We start from the raw sequence: 21,718 nt of genomic DNA, 5'->3' as shown, positions 1-21,718 counted from the left end.
ATGTCAGAGCCTCTGGATCTCTGCTGAATGCTGCGCTCTGGACCTGCTGTTCAGCGCTGTCCTGAGATTTATTCCACATTCCTTGCAGTTTCTTGATTTCCTGTGTCTTCTTTTTGGATTTCTTGGAGAACTTTTTTTCCCTTAGGTAACTCTCTCCGAATTTGTGGATAGTAAACCTTTAAGACGTTGCGTACATGAGAGCGTCTTTATTTTATAATCACACTTCAGTGATAGTTTGGCTGGGCATAAAATCCCCAGTCCAGAAGGCGCTTCCCTCAGAGCTCTGAGCACGCTTCCCTTCTTGCAGAGCAGGGCCGCTGTTGGGAGCCTGACGATGCCCTGGTCCTGTTGCCCTGTAGGCAGCCCGTCTGTGCTCTGAGAGCTGGCGTGTCCTGAGAGTGAGGCTGGGGTGCGCCTGCCGCTGTACCCTGTTCACGACCCTCCCCGCTGAGGGTCCCTCCCGTGAGGCCTGGACTTGGGGTGTCTCTGTCTTGCTGAAGACCCGTTGAGCAGACGCCGCCCACGCGACTGCCTTCTCCCCTCAGCCAGCTTCCCTTTTGCTTTTGCTCTGATGACCTCTCTTCAAGCTGCTCTGTCAAAATTTCACATCCATTGAAACGATGCTTAGTTTCCAAGAACTGTTCTCCTACTTACTGTTTGTTTTAATTGAAGGATAATTGTTCTGTACGATTCCGTTATTTTCTGTCAAACCTCAACGTGGATCAGCCATAGGTCTACATACGTCCCCTCCCTTTTGAACCTCCCTCCCATCTCCCGCCCCTTCCCACCCCTCCAGGTCGATGCAGAGCCGGTTTGAGTTCCCTGAGACATACGGCAAATTCCCGGGGGCTCCCTAGGTTACATACGGGGCTGTGAGCCTCCATGTTACTCTCCGCGCGTCTCAGCCTCTCCCCCCGGCCCCATGTCCATAGTCTGTCCTGTATGTCTGCTTCCCCATTGCTGCCCTGCAAATACATTGAGACCTTTGCCTTTTAAAGACTGCTCGGCTTCGTCGCCTGCTCTCGCCCTGGGGAAGCGGCGTGGCTGTGTCTCCTGCCGCGGTAGGGTGGCCTGCGGCTCTGCCGTCTGCTCCCGAGCTTCGCGTTCTGCGTCCTCACAAGCCCGCAGCACTTCCCCCGCCTTGATTCTGGCAGTGAGGACGCTCTTCTTCCACTGCTGACTTTCTCTTTATTTTGGTTGAGAGGTTATCTGACTCTCTGAGCTCATCTGCTTTCCGTGTTAACAGAAAGTTATCTGTGGTTTTAGACTTTTATTTTGATGGTGTAAAACAATGGTCTCTTTTGTCAGAAATTTGGGAGGAGGAGGAGGCTGAGCAGCTCAGTCACCCCCGTAGACCTTTCCCAGCCCCATTTCTACGGTGTTTCAGAACTTTGATGTTTATTATCATTTTTACTTTTAGCTTCCATAAAATTTCTTTCTTTAAGTAGATAAATTAAGATTTTTAGTTGGAGTTTCATGTCGGTGATGTTTATTATTCTGAAACAGTGGGGCCGCCAATATCTGTTGCTACCTAGATGTAGACTCTTGACCTTTTGAATGAGTTTCCAAACAAACTGGCCTGCGCTTCTCACATGTTGTTGAGAAGACAGACGTCCCAGTCTCCAGGAGGCCTCCGTTCTCGGGGGCTGGTGGGTGAGGAAGCACTCCTTCCCCGCTGGCGGTGCCGCTGAGAGCATGGGAAGGCTCCAGGCACCAGGGCTCAGCCTCTGCCCGCCCCCCCACCGCCCGCCCGGTCTTGTTCAGAGCAGGGGCACCGGTCAGGGATGGTGGTCATCACCTGCCCTAAGAGGGTACTCAGACTCACCCGGAAGACCCCCACCCCAGCCTGTTAGGAAAGGGGTGAAGGGTCATGATGGGTTTTCAGGGGGGAGCGCAGACGAGGAGCCAGAGAGATGCGGAGAGCCCGCTGCCAGAGCAGGGCGCAGACGGCCGCCAGCCCGGCCCCTGGGGCTGGTACGCTGGGGTGGGGCGCAGACGGCCGCCGTCCAGGTCCATGGGGCTCGTACACCAGGGCGGGGCGCAGATGGCTGCCTCTGGGTCCCTGGGGCTGGTACACTGGGGTGGGGTGCAGACGGCCGCCCTCCAGGTCCATGGGGCTTGTGCACCAGGGCGGGGCGCAGATGGCTGCCTCTGGGTCCCTGGGGCTTGTCCACTGGGGTGGGGTGCAGACGGCCGCCCTCCAGGTCCATGGGGCTCGTGCACCAGGGCGGGGCGCAGATGGCTGCCTCTGGGTCCCTGGGGCTTGTCCCCTGACAGGGCGCTGCCACGTTGCTCCCATGACGGAAGTGACGGCCAGCCTGGGGCTCGTCCCCCAGCCTTGTGTGCCCCCTCCAGCCCAGCCTGTTGCCCACGCCTTGCCCACGTGACCCACTGTCCACCGACCTCCACACCATCCCCCTGAGGCTCTCCTGGTGGTTTCTATGATCTGCTCAGCAAATCCATGAACAGTGAAGCTCGGGAATGAAATCTCCCTCTCTGTCCACAGATTACGTTTTTCCAGACCTGACTGAGAAGGTGGGTCCCACGGACAACACGGGCCAGAGTCAAGAGACGCCAGGTCTTGCCTCCCCGCTGCCCGGGGTAGACCTGGTGGGGCCGCCTTGGCACGTGGCCCCCGGAGAGGAGGAGGAAGAGCAGCTGCTGCCGGTGACCGGACCCCAGGAGGACGCCCGAAGGCAGGCCCCCGGCTTCCCGCCGGCGAGCAGCAGCCAGGCCCCGGGGTCCCCTGAGCACCGGCCCGAGGGGTCAGGGCACCCGGCGGCCTCGGGTGGGGAGGCAGGCAGCAGCATGGGGCCCAGCCTGTCCCCACCTGGGGTCAGCCTGAGCCCCGTGACCCTGAGGGGTCAGGACGCGGCCGGCCGTGGGGCAGGGCCCACGGTGCTGCCGGCTGCAGGGCGCGGCGGCAAGTCTGAGGCCCTTCCGGAGCCCGGTGTGGAGGCCGCTGCTGCAGCCGCGGGCTTGGCCGGCCGGCCGGGCGCGGGGCCATCCCCCGCCTCCTTCCCTCAGACGGCTGCTCCCGGCGGGGCTGAGGGCCCCAGCAGAGACGCCCTGCTGCCCGGAGCCTCGGCCTCTTTCCCGCTGGCCCCCAGAGGCACAGAGCTGACACCTTCTTCTGTGACTCTGGGGCAAGATGACCTCAGGCAGGAGCCCCAGGAAGGGCCGGCTGGGGCGGCTCCGTCCAGAAGGCCCTGGGACTCCACACAGGTAGAGTGACCGTGTGGGGCGGGGGCGGGCGGGCAGCAGATTCCGGGGGCACTGCTCATGGCCCAGCAGCGGCGTCCTCTCCACACTGACCCACCCACCCCCCAGCCTTCCCCCCCATCCCCGGTTCAGGGTCCCCCTGCTTGTCATAGCTGCTGGGGGGTGCTCCCGCCAGCCCCCCTCCTCCCCACAGCCCCCGACGTGTGCCGCCGCCCTGCCGTCCTCCCCACCCCACGAGTCACTCTCACACACCCCCAGCCCGGCCCACCCCGGCCCCAGAAGGAAAGGGGTGGCCCTGGGCGGCCAGCCTGGCTGTCCACCCACAGGTGCGCTGTTCCCCCTTCAGAGTGTTCCAGTCCCCTCTGCCCTGGAGCCTCTGGGCCCGCGCCTCCTGTCCCCGAGAGAGCGGGTTGTGAGCTTTGGCTGGGCCAGGGGCTGTCGAGGTGACGCAGCTGGTCTGCGCCCCCAGCCGCCACACCCGGCCTCGCCCTCCTCGCGTCTCTGGGGTTTCCATTCAGACCCCCTCCAGACGCCCTCGGTGTCGCTGCACAGGTCATCTGCAAAGACTGGAGCAACCTGGCCGGGAAGAGCTACGTCGTCCTGAACATGACCGAGAACGTGGAGTGTGTGAGTGCCGGCGGGCGGGCGGCCGGGCCCTGTGCGCGCTGCGGGGGACGAGCTGCTCCCACCAGCGCCCGAGAAGAGGCTCCCTGGTTTTAAACCCCCAGGGCTCTGCGCCGGCCCCTCCGTCTGTGGCTTGGTGGATGGTGCCGTCTTTGCAGGTCACTTCTCCCATGCGTCGTTTCGGTCGGTTTTCCACACGCGTCCTCTCTCGGGGGTCCGTGTCCTCTCTCGGGGGTCCGCGTCCTCTCTCGGGGGTCCGCGTCCTCTCTCGGGGGTCTGCGTCCACACATGTCCTCTCTCGGGGTCCGCGTCCTCTCTCGGGGTCTGCGTCCTCTCTCGGGGGTCCGCGTCCTCTCTCGGGGTCTGCATCCGCACGCGTCCTCTCTCGGGGGTCCTCATCCTCTCTCGGGGTCCGTGTCCTCTCTCAGGGGTCTGCGTCCACACACGTCCTCTCTCGGGGGTCCTCGTCCTCTCTCGGGGGTCTGCGTCCTCTCTCGGGGTCTGCGTCCTCTCTCGGGGTCTGCATCCGCACACGTCCTCTCTCGGGGGTCCTCGTCCTCTCTCGGGGTCCGTGTCCTCTCTCGGGGGTCCGCGTCCTCTCTCGGGGTCTGCATCCGCACACGTCCTCTCTCGGGGGTCCTCGTCCTCTCTCGGGGTCCGTGTCCTCTCTCGGGGGTCCGCGTCCTCTCTCGGGGTCCGCTTCCTCTCTCGGGGGTCCGTGTCCTCTCTCGGGGGTCTGCTGGCGTTAGTTTGGAGCTGTTTTCAGGAGGGCCGGTGCAGCCTGCTGGTGGGGCTTCACTGAGCTTCTCCGGAGGGTGGTCTGGCTGGGCCGTTTGATGTGAGAATGTCTTATGTCGGTGTCTTTAGGCCCTTCTTCCTGGGTGATTAGGAACTTGGAAAGAGGAACTTTGTCCTACCCGATGGTGTGGGGCTGGTCGCTGGTGTTCTGGAGCAGGTGTGTGTCTGTCAGTTGCGACAGGCATGCCTGCCGGGCAGTTCACTCACTGCGCGCATCTGCAGCGTGAGCCTCCCCCGTGGCTGGACTGCCGTCCTCAGGGTCAGAGACCCTGTGCTTTACCATCGCTGAAGATGCACTCTCAGCCTTGTGCAGGGAGAAGGGGTGTTTGTCAGCTCTACAGTGTGGGGCAGGGGCGGAGGGGGGTCCCTAGAGATGCAGGACTTCTCAGGCAGACTCGGAGAGGCGTCTTGTTCCAACACCGCCCTCCCTCCTGTCCGCCCCTCCTGTCCTCCCCTCCCGCCCTCCCCTCCCCTCATCCCCCGGAGCTCACCAGCGCTGTGCACCCCAAGCGCTCGGGGAGTGGGAGTGTCTGTGTGACTACATCTCAGCTCTGCCCGGGCTGGCTCAGGACCCGCTCTCTGGGCTCGCTGAACTGGGAAACTGGCCGGCCGGCCGTCTGCTTCTGGTGCCCAGGCACGTGGCTTTGGCCGTCCGTCCGCCTCTGGTGCCCAGGCACGTGGCTTTGGCCGTCCGTCCACCTCTGGTGCCCAGGCACGTGGCTTTGGCCGGCCGTCCACCTCTGGTGCCCAGGCACGTGGCTTTGGCCGTCCGTCCGCCTCTGGTGCCCAGGCACGTGGCTTTGGCCGTCCGTCCGCCTCTGGTGCCCAGGCACGTGGCTTTGGCCGTCCGTCCGCCTCTGGTGCCCAGGCACGTGGCTTTGGTCTCCTCTGCTGTTTTGCTGTGGCCTGTCTCTGTGGTTTCAGACCTTAAAAAACCACCTCCATTCTTCTTCAGTGGCTTTGGGGCGGGTAGTGACAGTACCTGCACGTGTTTAATCTGGAAGTGGCCAGTGAGATACTCACTTCTTCCCAGCATCTTTATAAACTGGTAGATTTTGACATTGTGGGTGTGCTTTAACCCAGGACAGTTCTTCACCTCATGTATGCTCACTCTGTTAACTGGATGAAATGCGCGATGCGAGGGCTGTGGGTTGAGTTTATTCAGTGTCTGAGCACAGGGGCCTGGGAGGCAGCGTCTCGGAGGCCCCGAGGAGCTGCTCAGAGAGGTGGACACTGAGCCGGGACGGTGTGAATGTTGGTGAAGGCGCTGTTAGCAGCCAGATCTCGGGGGAGGCTGCTGCTGGCCTCGAGGACCTTGCAGTCCATGACTCCGGTGCTTCGCTGCACGTGGGACAGAGCAGGAATCTGGGGCTGACGCCCTCCTTCTTCAGCAGGCATGTTGCCTCTCCAGGGGCCCAGGCATCCAGAACGCAGCCTGCTTCGTCCTGCCCTCCCCTCAGAGGTTCTTGTACGTCGCGACGCCAGTGGCCAGTGACTTGATCCTTGTGGAGCTGAGTGTGGGCAGCTTGGTTCGTCTGCACTCATTTGGCCAGTGAAGGCCTCTCTGAGTTGGCTTCTGAGCCCTTTTGACCAGTCTATTACTGTCTGATGGGCCCTGCTTTCCTTTCTATTTGTTTATCTGATTGTCAGGCCTCAGTTGCAGCCTTGTGTCAGGCAGGCCTGCTGCTGTGGAGCGCGGCCTCCAGCGCACACGGGCTCAGGAGCTGTGGCGCACAGGCTCGGCTGCTGTGCAGTATGGGGGATCTTCGCTCCCCCAGCCAGGGCTTAACGTACCCCCTGCTCTGGAAGAGAGTCTTCGCCACTGGGCCACCAGGGAGGCCCCTGGTGTCACTGCTTTCTGTGTAGTGGGATGCTCCAGGCTCTTGCATGTCCCCTCCTCCAACCCAGAATTGGCGTTCTCCAAGGGGCCTTCTTGCTGTTTATGGACATGTGGGGCCTTGAGACCCTGGAATTGGGGTGTGCATACGTGGATAATGACATCTAAAGTTAATGTCTCTTTTTCTTCCCAAACAACACAAATTAAAACGCTGTCTGTTTTCCCTGGTTTCATCGGCTTTGTTGTTCTTCTCATTTAATGTCTGTTCAGTTCAGTCACTGTCGTGTCCGACTCTGCGACCCCACGGACTGCGGCACTCCAGGCCTCCCTGTCCGTCACCACTTCCTGGAGCCTGCTCAGACTCACGTCCATCAAGTCAGTGATGCCATCCAGCCATCTCATCCTTTGTCGTCCCCTTCTCCTCCTGCCTTCAATCTTTCCCAGCATCAGGGTCTTTTCCAAAGAGGCGGTTCTTTGCATCAGGTGGCCAAAGGACTGGAATTTCAGCTTCAGCATCAGTCCTTCCAGTGAATATTCAGGGCTGATCTCCTTTAGGATGGACTGGTTGGATCTCCTTGCTGTCCAGGGGACTCTCAAGAATCTTCTCCAACACCACAGTTCAAAAGCATCAGTTCTTCAGCACTCAGCTTTCTTCACAGTCCAACTCTCACATCTATGCATGACTCCTGGAAAAACCATACCTTTGACTAGGTGGACATTTGTTGGCAAAGTAATGTCTCTGCTTTTCAATATGCTGTCTAGGTTGGTCATAGCTTTTCTTCCAAGGAGCAAGCGTCTTTGAATTTCATGGCTGCAGTCACCATCTGCAGTGATTTTGGAGCCCAAGAAAATAGTCTCTCACTGTTTCCATTGTTTCCCCGTCTATTTGCCATGAAGTGGTGGGACTGGATGCCATGATCTTAGTATTCTGGATGTTGAGTTTTGAGCCAGCTTTTTCGCTCTCCTCTTCACTTTCTGCCGTAAGGGTGGTGTCTGTCATCTGCGTCTCTGAGGCTATTGACATGTTTGACGTCTACCTGCTTAGCCGTTATTGTGGTGGGATTCTAGCATAAAATTCACCGTCTTGATCGTTTTTGAGTGTGCGGTGAAGTATGTTCACGTTATTGCGGCGCAGAGCTCCAGGACTTTTCCGTCTTGCGAAAGTGAAACCGCCCCCACGAACAGCTCCGCCCCCAGCGCCCCTTCCGCTTCCGGCCTCCAAGCCTGGCTGCTCGGGGCCCTTCACGTTAGTGGGTCCACGCCATCTGCTTGTGCTCCGTTCAGCCCAGTCGCTCAGCCGTGTCCGACTCTGCGGCCCCATGAACCGCAGCACGCCAGGCCTCCCTGTCCATCACCAACGCCCGGAGTTCACGCAGACTCGCGTCCATCGAGTCGGTGATGCCATCCAGCCTTCTCGTCCTCTGTCGTCCCCTTCTCCTCCTGCCCCCAGTCCCTCCCAGCGTCAGTCTTTCCCAGTGAGTCAGCTCTTCGCATGAGGGGCCAGAGTATATGACGTGCTTGTTTCTCTGAGCGTCCTGTCTTCAAGGTCTACTGGGTGGAGCAGGTGTCAGAACCGCCTTCCTTTTCAAGGCTGAGCTGTGCTCCAGTGTGGGGGAGGACCGCGTTTTGCTTACTGGTCGTTTGCTGACAGGCGTGTTTCCGCTGCTGGGGAGGACGCTGCTGCCAGCGTGCTGGGCACGTGCCTCCCCAGAGCCCTCTGAATTGTGTCGGTGCGCACGCAGGCAGGGCTTGCAGGCCCCCCGCTGATTTTATTTGTAACTTTTGGAGGAGCTGTCCTGCAGGTTCGCGCCGCAGCCGCACCACTTTCCATCGCCCCGGGCACCGCCAGGAGCTGTGTGTGAGCGCAGGGCCCGGGCAGTAGCCGGGGCGCTGCTGTGGCCACTGGGGAGGGTCCCCTGTCCAGGGAGGGCTTGGCAGGGAAGACAGGGCAGACCCGCGCCTGCTCCGCTGTGGGCACAGCCGGGGAGGGCGGCGGTCTTCAGGAGAGCACAGCCTGAGGGCCACACTGCCTTCCAGACTGTTCCTCAGGGAGCCTCCGTGTGGCCATGAGCCACCCTGCGTGCCTCTGAACGGGCCAGAGGGGGCTCCTCGCGTGCGGTGCTCCGTTCCGGCTTCTCGCGCTTCAGCTCCTGCTTTTGGGAGCCTCCGTGTCCTCGCGCGCGCGGCCGTGCGTTCTCGCTCCTCCTCTCTCTGTCCCTCCGGCTGGTGGCGGGCCTTTGAGGAGCTTCATTTCCAGGCTGCTCCGGAGGCTCTGGGCTCTGCACGCTCGCGGGGGGGCACCGGGCACATTCTGACGGGCGGTGCCGCAGGCCGCCTTGGCCGGGTGCTGTCCCGCAGCTTCCCGCGGTGGCCCCGCAGCCTGTTCCTCCGCGGCAGCGCCTGGCGCTGGGGCTGCTGGCTGTCAGCGCCGTTTCCCAGTTTAACCGCTTCGCTGGCCTCGCTTTGTGGTTTACTTTGCGTTTCTCTGACGATCAGTGAGATTGAGCAGCTGGCCATGCGTGTTTGAGCCTCTTTGCTGCGATGCACCTCATCAGATCTTTCGCTCACTTGGCGGCCGGGCTGGCTGACTTCATTTATTTATGTCTAAGTGATTTATGCGTCCTGGATGTGAAGCCCCGTTCTGTGTATGTGGTGCAGATATGTCCTACTCTGTGGCTGCCTTTTGACCCTCTTGGTGGAACCCTCTGATAAGTGGAAGTCCTTTTTTTTTCTACTTCACCATAAAATAGTCCAGCTTACCAATTTTTTTCCTTCATGGTTAGCAGTTTTGGGTTCAGTTTAGAAATCTTTGCCCACTCCAAGGCCATGCTCACGTCTGAAAGCTTTCTGTGTAAAATACCCCTGAGGTGGCCTCTGGTGCGGGCGCGAAGTATGGGTCCAGGTGTGGCATTCTTTTCTGTTGGGACGTCCAGTTGTCCCTGCACCTGTGGTTGAAAAGGTACTTTTAACCCTCACAGAAAGCCTGCGTTCTTAGGACCAGGGCCCACATTCTCAGATGGGAAACCGAGGCTCAGAGGGGAGCAGCATTTTGCTAAACGTCACAGAGCTGACAAGTGGCGGAACCGAGGTGTGAGCTCCACACGTGATTCCAAAGCCAGCGCTTCCCTGAGTCCGGTTCCCGTCTGCAGAGTGTGCGGCATGGAGCTGGGCTGAGCCGGCGGGCCTCCTCGCAGGCGGCCCTGTGGGCCTAGGGCTTGAGCCAGCCAGACACGTGGAGCCCGAACACGTGAGGGATGCCCAGGTGGTGTGCGACCCTCACACACGAGGGGCCCAGGACACCGCCCTGCTCGGGCCCCGTGCACACACGCACGTGAGCACGTGTGCACGCACACGCCGACGGCAGCAGCCGTTCCGGGGGCTGGGGCCTCCCTCTGGCTCACTCAGGCATCTCCCGGCACCAGCCTCTCACGAGCGCTCCTGTGAGGCCGCGAGTCTGAGGCTGGTAGGAGCCATGCCTGGACGTGCTGTCGCAGCAGGAAGCACGTCATTCCGCGGGTATGCCAGCCTCGCCGCTTAGCTTGGGCTCCAGCAGAAAGGTCCCACACGGGCGGCAGCTCCGAGGGTGGGCGCTCGCCCAGAGGCAGGAGCCGGGGGCAGCAACTGCCGCTGTCGGAGAGGGGAGGGGCTGCTGGAGAGCACCACCAGGCCTGGCGAGGGCCTCTCCCAGGGGCCCGTGGGGACAGCGACGGGCTGGGAGCCAGCAGCGAGGCCTCCTGCGCGTGCTGAGTCCTGTTTGCTGCCAGCTGCTTGTTTTAAGTTGTGAGATTCCCTGTGCACAAGGGCACGGAGACCGAAGTGGGAGAGGAGTGCCAGGCGGGAAGGAGTCTCGTCTCCCTGCCCCCGCCCGGCCCTCGCGCTCGGCGCCTCTGTGAGTCCTCCCGCCCCCAGCGCAGCCTGCGAGGACACGGATGTCCTCCCTGACTCCCTGACTTTGGGCCCTGTCTCTGCAGTGAAAGGCGAGGGCCGGCCTGGGGCGGCTGCCTGCCCCCTCTTCTCTGTTGTCCCAGCTCTCCGTCACCTGCCACCTGGGCCCCTCGGGCCCTGTGTGGGTGCATCTGTTCCCTGGCTCGCCTGCGAGTAGCCCTGGGCAGGCCCGTGCTCACCCTCCCGGGGTCGAGAGGCCAAGGCAGAACTAGGGGGGCTCAGGTCTTGTGCCCCCGCCGTCCCCTGTGGTCCCCGGGGCTCCCGGAGCAGCCCCTCTGGGCGGCCCCCATGGCCTTTCCCAGGTGGGAGGGACCCGGCCTAGAAGCGGGGCTCCGGGGCGCCGCCCCCAGTGAGTGAGACTTCTCTCGGCTCTCAGGAGGCGTTCCGGCGGCACCGCGGGCTGCAGCTCCTGGCCCTCGTGGAGGGCGTGCTGCCCCGCCACGGCCACGGCCGCCACGGCGCCTGGCACATCTCCTTGAGCAAGCCCAGCGAGAAGGAGCAGCACCTGCTGATGGCGCTGGTGGGCGAGCAGGGTGAGCCAGGCGGGGCTCGATGGGGCCGCCTCATGGGTCATGGGAAGAGGGGAGGGCGGATCCGGACGGGAGGACGCAGGCCTGTGTGCCGCTTGGGGTCGGAGGGCCTGGGGTCGAGCGCCTCGCGGCCACGGTGGTGCTGATGGTGCCCTCTGTGCAGGCGTGGTGCCCACGCAAGACGTGCTGTCCATGCTGGGCGACATCCGCAGGAGCCTGGAGGAGGTAAGAGCGCGGGGTGGTGGAGGCACGGTGGGGCGCGGCCTGATCCAGCCCCCGAGGGGCGTGGAGCTACCCGCAGCCGCCTTGTGAGCCATGTGAGACGGCAGGTGCGGACCCAAGCCACGGAGGGGGTGGTCAGGAGAGGCGCAGAGTGGAGGGGGCCTCGGGGGTCTGGGAGGGTGGGTGGCATTCCCTGGGTGAGCAGTGGAGAAGCACCGTGTCTGCCCAAGGAATCCTGCAGAGCCTGGTGGGCGGTGGAACACCGCATATTTCCAGAGGCATGGGAGGGTCACCACGCGCTCCTGGGGACCTGGGCTGAGGGGACAGGCTGGCAGACCCCCCCCCCCCAAGATGCACCTTTACTCACCTCTCCCCTTGAGGACAGCCCGTGTCCTCCAGGCCCTGTCCACTCGCTGGCATCCAGGCCCTTATCAGTCCCCTTCATGCCCACGGGCCTGCAGTGTCCACGGCAGAGCTGAGGTACAAGAGCCTGGGCCCCCCTCCTATCTCCTGCGTGCCAGGCCGAGAAGGGCGGCGCCACGGAGGCTTCCTCTTGGTGTGGGGCTTGTTGATAAGTGCACGGAGTGCTGAGGGACAGACTGGGTTCTCCTTGGGCTCATTGCCAGCCGGGGCTGTGAGCAGGGAAGCAGCCTTGAGTCCTGCTGGTGCCTGTCTAGATGAGAGCAGAGAGGAGATGCCCCCACCGGGGGCACGGCCGGGCTCTGCCCCAGACGCCCCACGAGACGCCGTGTGGGGCTGGCTGTGAGCTGTGGGGTTCACGACAGGGCGGGGCTAGTGGGCTCCGCCTTGTGTACAGGCCCTCCTGCCTCTTCCCACCCAGGGGTCTGGGTCTTCTGGCTTCACCAGACGCTTCATTCAGATGGATTTGGCTGAAAGGCACACTGGGGCTTTATTGTTATTTTAGCAAAGAGTACTTGTTATAAACAGGCATGTGTCGTTTATTTGGCCCCACCGGGTCTTCGCGGCAGCGCTTGCGATCTCCAAGCTTGGTGACCGTGAGCAGGACCTAGAGCTGAGGTGTGACGCGGGCTTACTTCCCTGACCAGGGCTGGAACCCGGGGCTCCTGCATTGGGAGTGCTGAGTCCTAGCCACTGGACCACCAGGAAAGCCCCTGGGCTGGGTCTTTGGAAGGACACGAGTGGGCAGGTTTCGCGTGTGCATTGGTGGTGAATCCAGCAGGGAAAACTGAACCTGGATAACGTAAAAAGTGGGAAAGCACTGGAAGGCCATTCACGGGAAGAAGAGCTGATCCCGGCCTTGGAAAGGAGGCCTGCATCAGAAAGCACCCCCAGGTCTCTGCTCTGCAGGCGGCACCCCCTGCCCGCCCCGGCACCTGTCATTTGGGGATGGCACCTCACCTTCTCTGCCCCTGGGCCTGAGACGCTGACTGGAGAGAGTCTGCCCAGTCCAGGGGGTGAGGGGGTGGGGCACAGCAGCCACTTGCCCAAGGCCAGCTGCCCACCCGAGACAGCCCACAGCGTGGGAGTGCTGGGCCAGCTCAGTGACTCTGGTGACCATTCCAGCAGGAATAGGAGGCTGGGGTCAGCCCAGGGCATGGACGCGCACCCCAGGGTGGGAGCTGAGCTTCCGGAGGCGGGTGGGACAGGTGTGCAGTGGGGAAAGTGCGGAGGCCCCCAGCTGCCCTGTCTGTGCCCACTTGGGGGGGGCAGTGTGGTCTGTGACAGCCAGTTCATGGTGGCCTCTGGGGATTGGGCACCCCCAGGTGGGCGTGGGGCCGGACGTCAACCACAGTCGGGTCAGAGGCACGGCGGGCCTGCTAGAGGAGGCTGGGGCCCTCCGCCGAGGCTGGTGGGCTCAGGCAGGGTCCTCTCCCAGCACAGGTACCAGGCCTGTTCCCCATCCCTGAGCCCTAGTCCCATAGGCCCTGGGGGGAGCCCAGCACCCAGGGCCCCAGCTAAGGAGCCGGGCCCCTCCCCCCCCCAGATTGGCATCCAGAACTATTCCACCACCACCAGCTGCCAGGCCCGGGCCAGCCAGGTGCGCAGTGACTACGGGACGCTCTTCGTGGTGCTGGTGGTCATCGGCGCCCTCTGCGTGGCCATCATCGTACTCGGCCTGCTCTATAACTGCTGGCAGCGCCGGCTGCCCAAGCTCAAGCACGTGGTGAGCCGGGTGGGGCGGGCCCGGGGCTGCCCTGAGGGGGTGCCCGCAGGTCGGGCATCTGAGGCTGTGTCCTTGGGCCGGGAGGGGTGACTGCAGTGAAGCGCTTGTGCGGAGGAGAGCGCCAGCCTCCCTCAGGTGCTGGAGGTGCGGGGCGCGGGCCGTAGCCCACGGGCGACAGCCCCAGGAGGAGCCCCTTTAGAAGGCGTGGGTGGTGAGAAAGGCGTCCGCGGGTGTCCGGGGCTGGGGCCCCTGGCTGCTGGGTGGGAGGCTCGGTGGTCATCTTAAAGGCTCAGCGCTGGGGGAGCCGCGGCCGAGGGCCTCGCGGGGTCAGGGCCGGGGCGCGGGCGCGGGCTCCAGCGCGCTCGCCCAGCGGCCCCTCCCGCCGCAGTCGCACGGCGAGGAGCTGCGCTTCGTGGAGAACGGCTGCCACGACAACCCCACGCTGGACGTGGCCAGCGACAGCCAGTCGGAGACGCAGGAGAAGCAGCCCAGCCTGAACGGCGGCGGCGCCGTCAACGGCCCGGGGGGCTGGAGCGCGCTCATGGGGGGCAGGCGCGACCCCGAGGACTCGGACGTGTTCGAGGAGGACACGCACCTGTGAGGGGCTGTGCCCCGCCCGGCGCCCGGCGCAGGGCCCCCGCTTCCCCGGGCTCGGGGCGCGCCCCGGCCCCGCCCCGCCCCGCCCCCCAGGCCGCCCGGGACCCCATTAAAGCCGTCCGCAGAGCTCGCCGGCCGCGTCCCCGCGCGACTCGTTCTTGTGCTGGGCGGGGGCGGAGGGGCGGGCGGGCTGCGGGCGGGCGCCGCCGCCTCGGTCCTCCGGTCGCCAGGCGCCGCTGGGGAGCGGGCGGGCGGGCGGGGCGGCCGCGCGCCGATGTCCGGGGGGCGGGGCGCGCGGGCCGCGCTGACATCCGGCGGGCGCCGCCGCCCGAGCTGGCTCGGCGTCGGGGCGTCTGCGCCATGGACACCTGCGAGCTGTTCTCTAGCTGCAGGAAGGGGGACGTGGGCCGAGTGCGGTGAGGACGCGAGGGCCCCGGGAGGGCGCGGGGGCGGTCGTGCAGCGCCCGCTGGGGGGTGCGGGGAGGGCACGGGCCGGCCCAGGCGTGGACCCCAGCCCCCGGCCGGCGCCCGAGCTCCAAAGCCGGGCCCTGCGGGTCGAGGAGTTCCTCCGAGCGGGGACGGGGGTGCTGGCGTGACTTGTCCCGGGGTTCCGGTGGGCTTAGGGTTAGGGCTGTGCCGCGGACGCCCGGAGGAGGCGCAGAGGGTGGAGGGAAGAGAAGGGCCCGGCGGTCAGATCCTGGGGGCGGGCCTGGGATCCCCGACGTGGCTACTGATGAGCCACGGACCGGTGCTGGGAGCGTCTGGGGCCGGAGTCGGGCTCCGGTTGTCGGAGAGCCTGGGTGCTGCCATCGCCGTCACCGCGGCCGCGCCGGAGGCGGTGCGGCTTGCTTGGGAGGTGAGGCGCCTACTGTTTTCCTTCCCCGTCCTCCCCTGGAGCCCTCCCCGGGGCTAGTCCCGACTTTCGAGTCCTGCTGCCTCGCTGGGGACCTCCCCAGGTCGGGTGCCCCTTGGGGTCTACTTGGTAGCCTCCAAAGCCTGGTGCTCTTCAGAACACACTGGGTCCCTCCCGCCTGGGCATGTGCCGAGGCCTCCAGCATCCTCAGTGGTCGCCCCTACCCCCGCCCGTCTGCCGCCCTGTCTCCTGACGCCCACCTTAGGGAGTCTCCCGTTCTTCCCTCCCGCGCCTCCGGGACCCTGCAGGCCTCCTGCTGGGCGGCCCCTCCCAGCGCTGTCAGCGGGTGCTCAGCCTCTCCAGCGCGAGGCCCCTGACGCCCAGCCTCCCACGTCCACACCCTGTCCTGGCTGCTCGGCCTTCAGCGCCTGTTCTGCGCTCTCTCTGCCTCACCTGCCCTCACTGGAGGAGGCTTCCCTCCTTCCCCTCCCGCAGCCTTCTCTAACCCCGTCCCCCCTGCCCAGGTACCTGCTGGAGCAGCGAGAAGTGGAGGTGAACGTGCGGGACAAGTGGGATAGCACCCCCCTGTGAGTGCCGGGCAGGGGGTAGTGGGACAGCACCCCGCTGTGAGTGCCGGGCAGGGGGTAGTGGGGCAGCACCCCCCGCTGTGAGTGCCGGGCAGGGGGTAGTGGGGCAGCACCCCCCTGTGAGTGCCGGGCAGGGCGGAGTGGGACAGCACCCCCCTGTGAGTGCCGGGCAGGGCGGAGTGGGGCAGCACCCCCGCTGTGAGTGCCGGGCAGGGGGTAGTGGGACAGCACCCCGCTGTGAGTGCCGGGCAGGGGGTAGTGGGACAGCACCCCGCTGTGAGTGCCGGGCAGGGGGTAGTGGGGCAGCACCCCGCTGTGAGTGCCGGGCAGGGGGTAGTGGGGCAGCACCCCGCTGTGAGTGCCGGGCAGGGGGTAGTGGGACAGCACCCCGCTGTGAGTGCCGGGCAGGGGGTAGTGGGACAGCACCCCGCTGTGAGTGCCGGGCAGGGCGGAGTGGGGCAGCACCCCCGCTGTGAGTGCCGGGCAGGGGGGTAGTGAGGAGAGCGGGGTGGCGGCCTGTGGGCCTGACGGCGCCCTCACCCCATCCCCTCAGGTACTACGCCTGCCTCTGTGGGCACGAGGAGCTGGTGCTCTACCTGCTGGCCAACGGTGAGTGCAGGGTGGGCGGTGGGCACATTCCTGCACCCCCTTGGGGTGCTCTCAGAACCCGTCCCCCGACATCCATCTCCGGGGCCCAGCTCAGCATCTGCCCAGCGCCTGGGAGGCCAGTCTGACCGGCGTGAAGTCCCACAGGGCCTCCCAGCCGCGCCTCCCGCAAGCTGGAGAGCCTGGCCGCGTCCGAGCGGCCCCGAGTGTGCCCCTCTGCCCCCGGCCAGCCCCGCCGGCACCACTGCTTTTCCTCGGCGCCTGGGCACACGCCGTTTCCTCTGCTCGGACGGCCCTTCCCGGGGGCTCGCCTGGCTCAGCTCCCTGCTCCTTGTCTGCCCTGGTGCCTCTACCGCACCCCTGTGGCAGCTGCACCAGAGCCACCCTTCACCTTCTCAGCTTTCTTCAGAGCCTCTGAAGCTAACTGTGTGTGTCTTCCTGCCCCTGGAAGCCCAGTTTTCTGCGGACAGGGGACTGTCTGTCTGTGGTGTGTCCTCGGGGCCCAGCATAGCTCAGGCCGGCCTCCAAGGTGTCTGTGTGCCGGGTGGCATGTGCCCAGGGCCTGGCGGGGAGGGTGCTGGGGCAGGGCGGTCCCGGGGCCCCGTGTGTGTCTGTGTGTGTGGGAAGGCGAGCACCTCCCCGTCCCCAGCCGTGGTGGGCAGCCTTAGGCCCCGCTGACGGGCAGCTCTGCTGCCCTCAGGAGCCCGCTGCGAGGCCAACACCTTCGACGGTGAGCGCTGCCTCTACGGCGCGCAGAGCGACGCCATCCGCCGGGCGCTGCGTGACTATAGGCAGGTGACGGCCTCCTTCCGGCGGCGGGACCTCTACTATAGCTTCCTGCTGCGGTGAGCCGGCCTGCCGGGGCCTGCGCCGGGGAGGGCTCTCCTGCTGCGCGGGACTCTGGGCACACTGCTGAGCCCCCCGCGGCCCACAGGCTCTTGGAGCAGGGCCTCCACAGCGACGTGGCCTTCGTGGTGCACGGCAAGTCCTTCCGGGCGCATCGCGGCGTTCTGGGCGCACGCAGCACCTACTTTGCCCACATGCTCGACACCAAGTGGAAGGGCAAGAGCACGGTGGTCCTCAGGCACCCCCTGGTGCGTCAGCGGGCGCTGGGGGAGGCGCGTGTGGCGTGGCCGTCTCTGACCCTGTCTCTGCCCACAGATCAACCCCGTGGCCTTCGGGGCGCTGTTGCAGTACCTGTACACAGGTGAGCCGTGCTCAGTGGGCAAGGGCTGTGGCACCAGACATGGCCTTGGGGCCGTCGTTTCCCTCTTGGGCTCGTCTGCTCTGGTGGGACGGTGCAGCTGCCTCTTCGGTCGGCTTGTCCACCCATGGTCTGAGGTCCTCTTGCTGTCCTGGGGCCTGAGAGCTCGGACAGCGGCCCTGTAGCCCAGTGGTTAGGCAGATGGACCACCCGCCTCCTGGGGGTTCGGGGGGCAGCCGAGGGCTTCCTCAGTCCCTGAGTCTCCCCCCGCACTGTCCCCGCACCCAGGTTGCCTGGACGTCGGCGTGGAGCATGTCAGTGACTGTGAGCGCCTGGCCCGGCAGTGCCAGCTGTGGGGCCTGCTTGGTGCCCTGGAGGCCAAGTGTGAGTGGGGCCGTCCCGGCCTCAGGCCCTGGGCTCGGGTGGGCGCCTGCGGGCGGCCCACCCCCTGAAGCGGCGCGCTCTTCCCCGCAGTGGCCTCCAAGCCGGGTGTGTGCATGAAGGTGCTGACTGTCGAGCCCCCCCAGGCGGACCCCCAGCTGCGGGAGGACCTGGCCCTGCTCGCTGACTGCGCCCTGCCCCCTGAGCTCCGGGTAAGGCCCCGCCCTGGGCTGCAGGTTAGGCCCAGAGCCTGGCGCTTCCCTTTTCTGAGCCCCTCTCTTGCTCTGTCGGCTCTCGTGTCTAACTCGACCCCTGGAACAGCGTCACCTTCCAGGGTGAGCTAGGACCGGCCCGGGCCAGGCTGCTCTCCCTCGCGCCTGCCCTGAGCCTGCCCCGCCTCCCCCCAGGGCGACCTCGGGGAGCTGCCCTTCCCCTGCGCCGGCCTTAGCAGCTGCCCCGACGTGTGCTTCCGCGTGGGCGGCTACGACTTCCTCTGCCACAAGGTAGGTGGCTTCGCCTGCAGGCGCGCGCCCAGCCCTGCTCCCAGGGCAGCCCTGCCTGAGCCCAGCCTCCCGCAGGCCTTCTTCTGTGGCCGCAGCGAGTACTTCCGGGCCCTGCTGGACGACCACTTCCAGGAGAGCGAGCAGCTGGAGGCCTCGGGCGGCCTCCCGGCCGTCACCCTGCACAGCGTCTCGCCTGAGGTCTTCACACACGTGCTGTACCATGTATACAGCGACCACACCGAGGTGCGCCGTACGTCCGACCAGCAAGGGGAGCGTGCGCCCGTGGGGGCTGCACCTCCAGCCAGGGTGCGCTGGGGACCCCAGGATGCCTTCAGCTGCCCCGAAGGCAGCCGGCGTGTGTGCGGTCCCTGCCATAGAGACCCCAAGAAACAGCGGCTGAGGAGGAGGGCTTATCTCTCCCTTCTCCGCGGTGATGCCCAGGGCAGGGATAGCACCCAGCTGGGGGGCTCAGTGGGGCAGAGCACCCTCCGCAGGCTCCCGTCACAGCCACTGCGGGACGAGGGGACGCCCGAGTGGGGGCCTGCCCCACAGCAGCAGGCGCGGGTCTCAGGGCCGCGCGGGTCTCAGGGCCGCGCCGGCCTGCGCCGTGAGCCGCAGGGGCCCGCCTTCCGTCTCCAGGTGCCCTCCCTCACCCTCTGTCGTTGCAGCTGCCGCCAGAGTTGGCCTACGACGTGCTGAGCGTGGCCGACATGTACCTGCTGCCAGGCCTGAAGCAGCTGTGTGGCCGCAGCCTGGCCCAGCTGCTGGATGAGGACAGTGTGGTGGGGGTGTGGCGTGTGGCCAAGCTGTTCGGCCTGGCGCGCCTGGAGGACCAGTGCACCAAGTACATGGCCAGGGTCATCGAGAAGGTGAGTGTGGGCCCCGGGCGGCCGGGCCTGGGCGGCGGATGGACCCTGATCCGGCCTGTCCACAGCTGGTGCATCAGGAGGACTTCGTGGAGGCCGTGCGGGAGGAGGCCGCAGCTGTGGCTGGCCGGCAGGAGACGGACTCCATCCCACTGGTGGACGACATCCGATTCCACATGGGCAGCCTGGTGCAGACCCGCCACGCCATGGAGCAGGCCGCACAGCGCCTGCGGGTGCTGGAGGAGCTGCTGGTGTCCATCGGCCTGGACTGCTGACCGCCACACGGGGCTGTCAGGGAGCCGGGGGCGTCCCGGTGGCTGCAGCGGCACTCTCCACTCTGCTTGGCCTTTCTCAGCACAAACCAGCCCCCGAGCTCCGGGGCTGGGCACCACTCAGGGCATCCTGGGGTGAGGGTCTCTGAGGGCCTTCCTCCTTCAGCCCCCGCCCCTCCTGCCATGTCTCCCTGGGGGAGCTGGCTTATTTGCACAGAGCCGCCACGAGGGGGCCACAATGTCAGCGTGGCAATAAAGCTTGACTTCACTGTGGGAGCCTGTGTGCCAGGACAGGGTAGGGGGCCTCATCGACGAGAGATGGTGTTGGCTGGGGCCCTGAGACCTGCCTGCCGGGACCGGCCCTCTGCCAGGCAGGCTCCTCTTGCTGAGGTCAGCCTGTCCCCTACCCTCGGGGGCCAGGGCAGGTTTGGAGGAGCCAGCAGTTGCTTCCCCGGCGACGAGGCAAGCTGTCTGTGGTCTGGTACACGCTTAGTGAGCCCCGCTGTTCTTACCGCCGTGGGGCTAAGGACAGAAGTCACTGTGTGACCTCAGCCCGGAGCCCAGCTCCCCATGCCTGCTTCTAAGCAAACGCTTGAATCAGTGTTCAGACGTTACTGGTGAAAATGATCCGTGCATTCTCTCCCAAGCCTAGACCCCAGCAGTGTTTACATCTGGGGAAGTAGACCAACCACCAAGGAAAAACGCAGCGACGGGAAGTTCTCGGTAACACGGAGTGTAGGAGCAGCTTGTGGCCCCCAGGAGACGGCCTGACAGCACGGACGCGGCCCCGTCATCCCGGGGGCACCGGAGCACAGCCACGGCCGATGTTTCTGTGTGGATTGTTGGCATTTGGGTCACTAATGACATTAAAATACCGCTTATTTTGATTACCCAGGTTTTTGGTGCTCCTAAGTTCAGTGCCCAAGGCAAGAGCGTCACTGGCCTCCCCCTCGTTCTGGCCCCAACCCCAGGATAGTTTCTGCCCTTCTATAATAGCCCTCCCACCCGCAGGGACGAAGGCTTGGGATGTGTGCTTTGTTCCACCTGGAAAACTGCCTTCAGGGCCGGGTCTCCCTGCAGCAGGCTGTGGAGGGGCTGGGGGCGGCAGGAAGCTGGGCCTGCAGTCCCAGGGCTGGGGCCGCCCGCCTTCCTGGAGCAGAAGTTCTGAGGGCATCAGCGGCTCTCACCTGGGTAAGGTCTGAGCCGCAGCCTTAGGTGGGGACTGATGAGGGAGAAGCTTCTGGAAGCCTGGCTGCACGTCCCATTGGGACCTGTGCCGTGGCAACTGGGCCCTGGGCTAGAGCCGCAGCGCCTGTCATTAGGGTGTGTGCGGGGCGGCCCGCCAGCCCCCGACCCCAACGCTGGTGTGCGTCCCGGGGTCCTAAGGGGCCCCTGCAGGAGTAGGGTCCACCCACTGAGTCTCACCGTGCCCTTGCCGTGTGTGGGGGGGGGGGGGTGGGCGGGGGTGGCGCCACCAGCCCCCCATGCTGGTGTGCATCCTGAGGGGCCCCGGGATGCGTGGGCTGAGCCCTCTCCACCTGTGGGGTCTCGGACCCTTGTGTGCGCTTCCCGAGGCCTCTCAGTCTCTGCAGCAGCTGCCGGGCGGGCTCTGAGGGTCTCTCCTGGCACCTCAGCCCCAGTCGGGGCCCCGCCTCACCCCCCACCTGCTCACCTGCGTGTCGGCCTCTGCGGGTGGATGCAGCCCGGGTCTCCCTCCCGCAGAGCCTCAGGCGCACGCCTGGCTCCTCCCCCAGCTCCCCTGCCCTCAGCTGCAGCCAGGCCCGCAGGGGACGGCTCTGGCTTAGAGCCTGCAAAGCCCCCTTTCCTCTCTGCTCTCCCTGCCGGCCAGGAGTACGCCTTGGCAGGAGCAGGAGCTGGCACCTTGCTCCACGGGCAGGAAGCCCCGCACTTCAGGCAGGGCCGTGAGGGCAGGGGAGACAGGTGCGGCTGCCCCCCAGCCTGCCTCGCCCCCAAGCCTGCCTCCTCGGGGGCTGCGTCCGCCCCGGGCTCCAGACGCTCCAGCCAGGGCCGTGGGCGCCACCCAGCGGCTGCTCTTGGCGTTGCAGCCCCTGGCTGCACTGCCTCACACACCGTCCTCGGGGCTGCTGCCGCGACCTCAGCCCGGCCCCTCCGGCGCCCACTCTGTTCTCGCCTGGTGCTCCATCCGCTTTTCCTGCCCTGCTGCCCTTGGGCAAGCCGTGCCACCCCACCCGGTTCTGGGAGCAGCCCCCAGACCACGGGGCACAGGCCACGTGATAGCCCTTGGCAGGAGCGTCCGTGGGGTGGGGACAGCCCAGGAAGACTCCCCACGACCCACACCCCAGGGAAGCATTTCCGTATGCTGAACAGGGATTAGTAGCCACAGCATCTCCCAGAGTAGACAGGCCTGAAGCTGGTGCTGGCTGCCGCACCCAAGGGAAGTAAGCAGAGCAACGGGGGCAGAGCCGCAGATACGGGCCTCCTGCCTCAGCCCTGATGCCGAACGGAAGGGCGACCCACTCCATCGCGCCCAGGGGAGCGGGTCG

At 65.4% G+C, this 21,718-nt stretch overlaps 1 protein-coding gene across 12 annotated transcripts in view; it reads left to right on the top strand.

Moving 5' to 3' along the window:
* LOC101123281 (ankyrin repeat and BTB/POZ domain-containing protein 1) overlaps positions 1–20,083 on the top strand; it is a 47,596-nt gene extending 27,513 nt beyond the window's left edge. For 4 of the 12 annotated variants that reach the window (XM_060402704.1, XM_042236702.2, XM_060402701.1 and 1 more), the window contains 17 exons: positions 2,507–3,225; positions 3,775–3,849; positions 10,803–10,959; positions 11,120–11,181; positions 12,377–12,492; positions 13,145–13,324; positions 15,299–15,361; positions 15,915–15,970; positions 16,668–16,812; positions 16,902–17,061; positions 17,129–17,174; positions 17,460–17,555; positions 17,646–17,764; positions 17,960–18,055; positions 18,131–18,298; positions 18,724–18,924; positions 18,990–20,083. In XM_060402704.1, the coding sequence (XP_060258687.1) occupies positions 2,507–3,225; positions 3,775–3,849; positions 10,803–10,959; positions 11,120–11,181; positions 12,377–12,492; positions 13,145–13,324; positions 15,299–15,361; positions 15,915–15,970; positions 16,668–16,812; positions 16,902–17,061; positions 17,129–17,174; positions 17,460–17,555; positions 17,646–17,764; positions 17,960–18,055; positions 18,131–18,298; positions 18,724–18,924; positions 18,990–19,196 (2,666 nt within the window). In that variant the 3' untranslated portion in view covers positions 19,197–20,083. The other 8 variants (XM_060402702.1, XM_027957869.2, XM_060402707.1 and 5 more) reach the window with 8 other exon arrangements.
* The last annotated feature ends 1,635 nt before the right edge of the window (positions 20,084–21,718 follow it).

This window comes from Ovis aries, chromosome 19, assembly GCF_016772045.2.
Source record: "Ovis aries strain OAR_USU_Benz2616 breed Rambouillet chromosome 19, ARS-UI_Ramb_v3.0, whole genome shotgun sequence".
Lineage (NCBI taxonomy): Eukaryota > Metazoa > Chordata > Mammalia > Artiodactyla > Bovidae > Ovis > Ovis aries.
This window is presented reverse-complemented; position numbering and strand designations above follow the sequence as displayed.